Raw genomic sequence first — 10,469 nt, 5'->3', positions numbered from 1 at the left:
ATATGATTATATAAAATGAGGCTAAGCAAAAAGAACTCCAAGAGAAGGACATAGGAGGACTTTATTGTTGTTGTTACAGTTAATGTTCTAGGTGAATTTCCTTTGGCGTTCCCCACATGGTTACCGTATTTGATTTGGGTACACTGTATATTGTATATATGCTTACCTGAACTAGGGAAAGGAAAGAAAAATGAAGGAGGGTGTAACAAATATGACAGGAAATGTATTCACTACCTTATTACGTAATTGTACCCCCTCTGTACATCACCGTGTCAATAAAATTTAGTTTTTAAAAAAAAGCTGGGAATATGGCTTAGTGGCAGGAGTGCACACCTCATATACATGAAGCCCTGGGTTCGATTCCTCAGCAACACATATATAGAAAAATGGCCAGAAGTGATGCTGTGGCTCAAGAAGCAGAGTGCTAGCCTTGAGCAAAAAGAAGCCAAGGACGGTGCTCAGGCTTTGAGTTCAAGGCCCAGGACTGGCAAAAAAGAAAAAAAAAAAAAAAAGGAGCGGCAAGAGGCTGGTGTGGGTCTAAGAGATATAGTGTACCATTTTAAGGTCAATTCTCAGTTCCTTAAGAAGTTGGAATTCCATCACTAACTTCTCTGTTGGGCCATAGGTTCATTGGCTTATGAGCCAGGAACTACTCATGAGCAGAACTTTGTTGATTTTGGCAGATACTGGGAAAATGACAAAGGCTCAGGTCATTCTCACTTAACATTCCTGTAGGAATTCAGATAGATGGTTTAGGTGAGCAGTGACATTGTGCCTTACTGGAAGAGGTAGAACTGTGGCCAGGGCATTCATATTGACTACAAAACAAGTATATGTCTCTTTGTGTACATTCCATGAAAGCCATATTGTGACCTAGGTTGATTTTCTTTTCTCTCTCTTTCTTTGCTTTCTTCATTCCTTCCCTGCTTGCTTGCTTTCTTCCTTCTTTCTTTATTCTCGTGGGGCTGGGGATGGGACCTTGCACATGAGAGGTTAAGTGTTCTGTCATTAAAGTACATCTCCAGCCTCGTGTGCATGCCTGTGTGTGTGCGTGCACTTAGTCTTATTAAGATGATCAAGAAACACATTTTGTTTCATGATTTAAGTCACATTTTTTTCAATATTGGGTACAAAGTATTGATAACAAACTTTTTAAAGAAGAGCTGTGTACCCTATTCATGTAGCTCACCCACAGTGCCTCTTTGCCTAGAATCCATGCTTTTTGAAGAATTTAGCTCGGGCAATAATGTCACTAACTAAGTCAACATCTATGTCCATGGGTGTAACAATAGTGTCAATTCCCGACTTCATGGCAGAGATACCACCTGAAACAAAATGCAGAGGTTTAGACTCCAATATTAGATAACAGTAGAGGATAAAACATTTCCAGGATATTCACATTTCCTGCCCCCCCCCAAAAATCTTCCAAAGTAAACAGTTCCAAATTCTTCTTTCCCTTTTTCCTTTTCTAAAAAGATGTTTTACTCTAGGAACCACTAGCAAGATTCTAATTTGTTCTTTCTCTCTCCATCTCCTCTTTTTTCTCCCCCTCCTTTCCTCTGTCCCTTTCTCCCTTCCTTTTCTTTTTCCCTCTGCAATGGCCAGTTTGGTTTCATGTATAGTGTAGACCTGGCAGAACTAGATACCCAGTAACTCTTTAGTATGAAGTTATGATGTTCTTTCCTTTATTCAATAACACACACACACACACACACACACACACACACACACTCATTCAAAGTCACAGAAACTATAGAAGAAATAGCAAATTTGTAAAAAAAAAAAATGTAGTGGGGGGAAATCCTCTATGTTCAGCCAAGCAGAAATTTCCACTGGACTTCTTAGAGTACCTGGAGTCTAGAGACTGCTCGCAGAGCAAAATTTATTCAAACAATTTGGAAAATGGTTAGTAGCTTCTTGTATCATGGAAAACATATGATAAAAGGTGACTATACTCATTTAAACCACTGTTAGCTCTCAAGACACCACTCAATGGATGGCACCAGGAGCTCCCACATCTTACATATGGTAAAGAAGTTGGTGAAGGCAGTTGGTCAAGGTAACTATGTCTCTGAGACTGCTTCTGCAGCAAGTACTGACAGCCATGACTGAGTCAGTAGTAATGCTCCAAGGTGCTCTCAGGAGATATCTGAGGTTTCATAGTCTCATTTATGCTCATTTTAAAATAGCCCTACCTCTTAAGTGCTGAGGCACACTCCACGTGGGGAACTTTCTCTGGACCGCCTTAATTTTGTCTGCTAGAATCCCAACACCCTGCAAAAGGTGTTCTTTGCTATCCCAGGCACCAACAAGGTGGTAAAGTTGTTTATCAAGCTAGAAAATTAAGATCATGAGGTCAGCATCTGGACAAAGCAACACATTTTTCTGCTGCTTCTAATTTCTCTTTCATTCAATTTAAGAGACATTGGCCTGACATCTTCCCTTCTTCCATCCCTTCGCCCCCTCTTTCTTTTCTTTTCTTTTCTTTCCTTACTCTTTCTTTCTTTCTTTCTTTCTTTCTTTCTTTCTCTTTCTTTCTTTCTCTCTTTCTCTCTTTTTCTTTCTTTCTTTCTTTCTTTCTTTCTTTCTTTCTTTCCTTCTTTCCCTTCCCTTCTCTTCCCTTCCCTCCCTCCTCTCCCCTCCTCTTCCTCTCTCTCTCCCTCCCTCTCTCCCTCCCTTTCTTCCTTTCTTTCATCATGGAGCCTGAACACAGGGCCTGAGCACTGTTCTTGAGCTCTTTTGCTCAAGGCTAGCACTCTAACACTTTGAGCCACAGCTCTACTTCCAGTTTTTGATTGGTTTATTGGAGACAGAGTCTCACAGGAACTGTTATGCCCAGGCTGACTTTGTGCTGTGATCCTCAGATCTCAGCCTCCTTAATAGTTAGGCTTACAGGTATGAGGGGCTGGGAATATGGCTTAGTAGCAAGAGTGCTTGTCTTGTATACAGGAAGCCCTAGGTTTGATTCCTCAGCACCACATATATAGAAAACGGCCAGAAGTGGTGCTTGTGGGTCAAGTGACAGAGTGCTAGCCTTGAGCAAAAGGAAGCCAGGGACAGTGCTCAGTCCCTGAGTTCAAGGCCCAGGACTGGCAAAAAAACAAACAAACAAAAACAGGTATGAGGGGCTGGAGATATGGCCTAGTGGCAAGAGAGCTTGCCTCCTATACATGAGGCCCTGGGTTCGATTCCCCAGCACCACATATACAGAAAACGGCCAGAAGTGGTGCTGTGGCTCAAGTGGCAGAGTGCTAGACTTGAGCAAAAAGGAAGCCAGGGACAGTGCTCAGGCCCTGAGTCCAAGGCCCAGGACTGGCCAAAAAAAAAACCAAAAAACAAAAAACAGGTATGAACCACTGGCACCTAGTGACATCTTTCTTTTTATCTTCCCTCACCCAAAAATAAGAGAGCCAGAGAAACAAAGTAAAGTTTGAGGAAAGTGGGCATGCTTAGTTTTAGCAAAGCCTCCAAATACACAAGAAGAATAGGGTGAGGAAGAAGAAGGAAGAAGTTTTTTCAAAACAAATACCACTCAAAGTCTACACATTTGTAGTGAAAAACAATTATCTAGCTAATTAAAATACAAGTCTGTTTCTAGTCAGTCATAAAAGTGTATGCCTGTAATCCCAGGTTGGGAGGCCTAGGCAGGAGGATTGTAATTTCAATCATAACTTCAAGGCCAGCCTGGGCTACATAAGACCTGGTCTCAAAAAAAAGCAAAAATAAAAATCCCAACAACTTTTATTTCTAATTGCGAAGTGTAGAAGTTTGAGTGTCTACAGGGGATTTAAAACACAACCTGAGAGCCAATATTCAGTTATCTTGTATCCTTCTTACAGTTAATCAAGAGGAAAAAGTTGATTCACATAGGGCTTAATTATATAATCTTACAACTCACATGGATGAAACTTTCCCCCAACTGAAGTATATTGTGTATTAATTGCCCAGTTGTAGTTATGGTATACATAATACATTTTAGAGATGTCCACTAACTGATACGCCTTGAAATACTGATAGCATGCTATAATGCCCTTGTAGGGCTGCTGGGGGCCTGGAAGCCCACATGTACGGCATTTCCAGTCTAGGCTGAGCTCCCACAAGGAAGGATGAAGTGAAGGTGAAAGAAAGTCTCTAGCTATTCACCTGCATCAAGCCAAATTTAAGTCCCCTGTGGTCCCAGCCATTCTGCAGGACAGTTCCACCATGGCTTTCTCTGGATATGATGGCTGCGATGATGGCTGGATCGATGCAGTATCTCTGCCCCACTTCCTTGATCACAATCTGGTAAGACTTTAGGGCCTTTAAATCCATTTCAGCAAACATTTCAGAGCCACGGATCCCTAGAGTAAATAAAAAGACATTTTTCCCTCTACTCCAGAGGAAGACACTTTCTCAAAGTTTACTAGTTTTCTCCCAGCCCCTAACCACTGCCCACAGCTTGGAGCAGCCATTCTCAGACCCCCATCATTCTGATCTCAGATTGAAGAAACCCAGACAGGTTTACAACCCAAGTGCTGCTTTTCCTCCTTTCTATTGTGCTGGCCCATTGGGGAAGAGCATTGGATTGGGTCAATCTGAGCTTTAATCTGGCTCTGCCACCTCCTAGTTTTGTGTCTGAAGTTGCTCCGCCCTGCTGAGCCTCAACACTCTGATTGGTGAACTGAAGGTGTGGAATTACACGACCTGATGGCTCCTTCCAGCTCTGGCCCTCTACTACCAGGATAGTGTCTTGAAGAAGTATTTGGACAGATTTTAAAGGAGAGGAAGTACAAAGAGCAAGAGGCTTGCTTAAAATGCTCATGGTCTAGCAAAAAAGCATAAGGACTAACCAGCCCCCAACTTCAAGACCCATTACTTATACTAGATAGGCAGATAGATAGATGTTAGAAAGATGATAGATATATAGATAGATATAGATGATTGATAGATAGATAGATAGATAGATAGATAGATAGATAGATAGATAGATAGATAGATAGATAGAATTCTGGCTCAATCTAACAAACCATTTGTTTTCATGCTCCCTCTTTTTTCCAAAGATTGCCCAGATGTGTTTATATATATATTGAAACGGTTACTAAAACAAAACATTAAAAATTTGGCTTTGTTTTTGTTTGTTGTTGTACTGGGGGGGTTGTTGTTGTTTTGTTTTGTGAGCCAATCCTGAGTCTTGAACTCAGGGCTTGGGCACTGGTCCCTGAGCTGTTTTGCTTAAAGCTAGTGTTTTACTCCATTTCTGGCTTCTTGCTGGTTAGTTGGAGATAGGAGTCTCATGGACAGAATGTTCTGGCTATGTTGGCTTCAAACTGTGATCCTCATATCTTGTCCTTCTGAATAGTTAGGATTACAGACATGAGCCACCAACACCTGGCTAAGGATTTTTTTAAACTTTTCATTTTGATATTGTTTATAGTAATGATGATGCCTTTTCAAAATTGACTAAGAAAAGGAATCTAAAATTGGTGGAGGAAGTCCAATGTCTGTTCTATTTTTTTCACTTACCACAGCTAATCAAATTGTTTATCTCACAGGGAGCCCCAGAGGTCTCCATTGTCATGATGTCTCCATAGCAGCCGTGGTACAGGCGAGGATGCAGGCGAGGATTCATGGCATGAGTGAATGAGTATGAGGCCCTGGAAGTGCCTGGGTTGGGGGCAGAGCACAGAATGATCCTTTGTTTGAAAGCTGTGAGAAAATTCTGCTTGAGTTGCTATTAGAAAATACACAAAACCAAGGAGAAAGATAGACTTCCTTCTAAATTACTTGGTCTCTTTTTTGTGTCTTTTTTTAATCAGCAGATAAAACAGAAACGATCCTTTAACACTCTTCCAACATTTTTTTTTTTTTTTTTTGCCAGTCCTGGGTCTTGTACTCAGGGCCTGAGCACTGTCCCTGGCTTCTCTTTGCTCAAGGCTAGCACTCTGCCACTTGAGTCACAGCACCACTTCTGGCCATTTTCTGTATATGTGGTACTGGGGAATCGAACCCAGGGTTTCAAGTATAGGAGGCAAGCGCTCTTGCCACTAGGCCATATCCCCAGCCCCCTGGGTTTTGTTTTTAATACAGCACTTAATTCTACAACATCACACAAAGTATGAAAATCTATCTGTATAGATGAAGGTTCTAGTCCAAGATCAAGAGACCACATGGTTTTGGGTATCTGGAGAGTGTGTCCTGTTGAGAAACCTCACTTACATCACAAGTCAGGAAACCCAATCCACTTCAAGTGCATGTCCTCAATAGTCTAATGATGTCCAGTAAAGCCACCTCCCAAAGACCCACTGAAGCTCCCAGTCGTGCCCCTGGGGGACCAATTGTTTCACAGATGAGCCTTTTGGAACACTCATCCAAAGGGCAGCAGGCAGTCTTATTCCTTGCTGTAGAGAATTCTACAATAGGCCATTCCTTTCAACTATGTTAATGGGCATGTCACTAATGTAGGGATGGCTGAGTCAGTGAGGCTATGACCCAAACTACATAGATATAAAAGAAAGAAAATCAACACACACACACACACACACACACACACACACACACACACACGACTTATCAGAGAGCCTTTTTTTGTTTATCTATATTAAAACACACCATACCACATCTCTTTTTTTTCTTCATTATCTTATTTAATTTATTTTTCTAAATTAAATTTAATTTTTGTTGGTGGTGGTGTGGCGCTGTCCCTGAGCTGCTTTTGCTCAAGGCTAGCACTCTACCACTTGAGCCACAGTGCCACTTCTGTTTTTTCTGGTGGTTAATTGGAGATCAGAGTCTCACTTTCCTCAGATCTCAGCTTCCTGAGTAGCTAGGATTGCAGGTGTGAGCCACGAGTGCCCAGCGATCTTATTTAATTTATAGTTACAGGCTCAGTACCTGATTACTGACTGGCTCACTGCCTCCTTAGAGGCAGCCTTTGCTGAAGAGCTTAGGTACCATGGTGACCTGGACCGAGTACTTATGAAAGGTGCCTGCCCAGGGCCCACATACTAGACCTACAGAGCCAGGATCTAGCTCCAAGGCCAAAGATTTGCACTTTAGCATTCTCAGTTGACTTTTATGAATAAAGCTTGAGAACCATTGCTTTACAGAGGCAGAAATATGACCACAGGCCTAATAGTACTTCTACAACCATCATAAATATATAAAACATTTTTTTTTTCAGTACCAAAGATGGAATTGAGAGCCTGGCTTTCACATACTCTACTCCTTAAGCCACATGCCTGGCCCATTTTGCTTTAGTTTGCTTTTCATATAGTGTCTTGAACTTTTGTCCAGGACACACCTCACACCACAATCCTTCTACTCCTGTCTCCTAAATTAGCTGAGATTATAGGGGTGCACCACCACACCCAACCCCATAGGTTCTTTTTAAATTATAGTCATTCAGTAGTTGTACACAGAGGGTATCATAGCTCATAATTAATCTACTGGCTATATGTAAGCTCCCACTTGGCAATTAGAAGTTAGTAAAAATTTTAAACTATGTTGCCTTTCTTTTGTCCACAAGTAAATACAAATTATTGTTTTTAGACAGGCTCACTTGTCTAAATTTAGGATTAAATTGTGTGTGTGTGTGTGTGTGTGTGCGTGCGTGCGCGTGTGTGCCTGCCTGCCTGTCCTAGGGCTTGAACTCAGAGCCTAGGCACTGTCCCTGAGTTTTTTGTTTGTTCAAGGCTAGAACTCTACCACTTAAGCCACAGATGCTCTTCAGTTTCATGCTGGTTAATAGAGAAAAGAATCTCATGGTCTTCCCTGCCTGGACTGGCTTCAAACCACTAGCCTCAGATCTCAGCCTGTTGAGTAGCGAGGCTTACAGGCCTAAACCACAGGCACCTATCAAGGATTAAACTTGGAAATTTTTTTTTTTAATCTCAGTCACCTCTCTAAAATAAACACAATCTAAACATTGCTTACATTGTAAGCTTATAGAATGTCCCCCGGCTTATACTTAAGGTCTGCCCTTGGCAATGTGACTCCGCCCCTGGCTGATGATACCTGAGGGGCAGGGGGAACACCTCCCACCTTAGTTGCTTGAGGGTATAAAGACCCCCCTGAGAGACAGTTCAGGTGCCATTTTCCTTCCTCTGTGGGAACTTTGCCGGCCCTGCTGGCAATATACTGTTTTGCTCTACGTGACTTTGCCTATGGTCTGTGGTTCTTCTGGGATAATTTTCCTTTCATACATTGGCTTTTCATTTCTTAGGCTTAAGTTTCCATCTTTTCTAATTCAAAGTCCCTTGCCATCTCACCAACCTTCTCTTAGGATTCTTCTCTTTTGTTTTGGTCACACAGACCTGTTCCCACATACTTCTCCAGCATATCTGCTTCTGTGTCTTTTCTTATTCAACGCATCTGGAGGTCTCTCCCCCTCTTGTATTAAGTCACCAAGCCTCCTTCATCTTTCTGGTCCTCCCTGCAAGCTTTCAGGTCTGAATTTCCTGGCTGATGTGAGCTCTTCTTCCCAACTTCTTCCCAGTGTAGTGTTTTTGCCTGATATTCTAATTTAACTCTTATCTACTGTGTGGACTTGATAATTTTCTCTGTATATTTCCAGGTACAATCCCATACATCTCTTGATAAGATGTCAAGCTTAGTGGGCACACTGTTAGGCAGAAAGTAAGTAGATCAATTAATATTTAATCCCAGCTGCTATCTCCTTTACATGCTTTGCAAGAAGCATCTATCATACACGTTTTTTGTATGCCCGTCCTGGGGCTTGAATTCAGGACCTGTGTACAAGCTTTTTTGCTCAAGGCTAGAGCTCTATCAATGGCGCCACCCCACTGCTCCAGTTCCAGCTTGATGGTTAATTGTAGAGAAGACCTTTCTGCCTGGCTGGCTTTGAGCCACAATCTCCAGATCTCAGCTTCTTGAGTAGTTAGGATCTCAGGCTACAGCCACCAGCACCTGGTTACACCCTCCATTCCTTTGTTTGGTTTAGGTTTCTTTCCTTCCTTCCTTCCTTCCTTCCTTCCTCCCTCCCTCCCTCTCTCCCTTCCTTCTTTCCTTCCTTCCTTCTTTCTCTCTTCTCTTCCTTTTTTCCCTTCAGTCTCCCTTCCCTCTCCCTCCTTTTGTCTCCTTTCCCTCTTTCCCTTTCGGTCTCCCTTTCCTCTTCCTTTTCTTTCCCTCTCCCTCTTCCTCCCCTTTCCCTCCCCCCTCCCTTTCCTTCTCTTTCTGCTCTGGCTGGCTCCTCCTCCCCCTCCCTCTCCCTCTTCCTCTTCCTGTCCCTCTTCCTCATCCTTCCTTTTCCTGGTACTGGGATTTGAACACCGGGCTTCACACTTGCTAAGCAGGAGCTCTATAGAGACAGTCAGCCAGCATTAGCTCTGTTTCATGACTATGATGGATGTTTTCACAAACACTCTAAGCACAATGACAAATGTCAATCAATGACTTACCAATGAGGGCCATAAGTCCCCAAAACACAAGAGTGGGCAGCATGGTGGCGGGTCTTATCCTATAAGATATGTTCTGGTTTGAAATAGAAAGTAATTAATTTTAAAACTTGATCATTTCTTAAACGGAAGTTCCTTCAATTAAAAAATAAACTTAGAGCCATTTCTAATTCAACACTCATTTTCCAGTTCTAAGTTATTCTGTGTCTCAGGAAATGGTTCCTTGGCTCACTCTCTTTTCTAAGCATAAACCCTCAACTCATTTTAGTCCAACTTCATATTGATATGAGCCTGTGCATATTTTATGTATGCTACCCCACATACCACACGTACCCAAAAGAGGTTTTCTGTATTCTATTTCTTCCCAGTGAGCACTATTTCTCAGTTTCATTCAAAAGGCGGCCTGTACACTACAAAATATAAGAAAGCCAGCACTTACCTCATCTGCAGCCTTCTGAGAAAAATATCCCCTCTCTCTTTGAGAGGGTCTTCTGAAGCAGCCACCTGTAGGTTGAGATTTTAGAATTTGTCTTATAACAGAGGTTTAAGAACTGGTGAATTTATTAGTCAGTAGATCACTGTGCCTCTGGCTTTAGCTGGTCAGACTGCAGTGTGGCACCACCACCATAAAGGAAGCTTTTAAATACCAGCATGTAGACTCACCTACCTGTTCTTACCTTCTCCCGGGCCAACAATTGGTAGAGGAGCTTTATATATGGTTTAAAAGCCCTCTCTTTAAACCACTGACCTCATTAGACTTGATTATAATAGTACTTTGGATTTAGGTGGTTCCTTTAATAAAAGGACTTCAAAGTGTTTATTGACCACTACTAATTAATTAATCTAATGAGTCCCCAGGCTGTACTAGAGGCATCTATTTGGTGGATTGTTTCTGGTTACCTAAAATGATACGAGGCAAACATTTGAATTTGAAAATAAGAACCAGATGGTTAGCCTAAAAAATAACATAAACAAACAGGGAATATGAGTTTTATTCCTGGATTGGTGGTTTGCCTGAAATGCTGAGTCCCCCATTCTATCATCATATGATGCTGTGCCAATATGTTACAGGCTCAT

The 10,469-nt window shown here is 42.0% G+C and overlaps 1 protein-coding gene across 1 annotated transcript; it reads right to left on the bottom strand.

The window, feature by feature from the left end:
• Positions 1-1,206: 1,206 nt before the first annotated feature.
• On the bottom strand, positions 1,207-9,438 carry Lyg2 (lysozyme g2). The gene is made up of 5 exons (XM_048352253.1): positions 9,396-9,438; positions 5,503-5,643; positions 4,144-4,340; positions 2,196-2,334; positions 1,207-1,325 (listed from the first exon to the last, which is right to left on the bottom strand). The coding sequence occupies exons 1-5, from the start codon at positions 9,436-9,438 to the stop codon at positions 1,207-1,209; spliced, it is 639 nt and encodes a 212-aa protein (XP_048208210.1).
• Between the last annotated feature and the right edge of the window lie 1,031 nt (positions 9,439-10,469).

Source organism: Perognathus longimembris, chromosome 8 (genome assembly GCF_023159225.1).
Source record: "Perognathus longimembris pacificus isolate PPM17 chromosome 8, ASM2315922v1, whole genome shotgun sequence".
Taxonomy (NCBI): Eukaryota; Metazoa; Chordata; class Mammalia; order Rodentia; family Heteromyidae; genus Perognathus; species Perognathus longimembris.
This window is presented reverse-complemented; position numbering and strand designations above follow the sequence as displayed.

What these genes read in the sequence shown, in the direction of transcription:
- Lyg2 (XM_048352253.1), bottom strand. Translation starts at nt 9,438, where the DNA reads ATGCTGCCCACTCTTGTGTTTTGGGGACTTATGGCCCTCATTG. An exon ending in GGGACTTATGGCCCTCATTG is followed by an intron (nt 5,644 to 9,395) that starts GTAAGTCATTGA and finishes CCCCCAACCCAG; the next exon opens with GCACTTCCAGGGCCTCATAC. An exon ending in TGTGCCTCAGCACTTAAGAG is followed by an intron (nt 1,326 to 2,195) that starts GTAGGGCTATTT and finishes ATTTTGTTTCAG; the next exon opens with GTGGTATCTCTGCCATGAAG.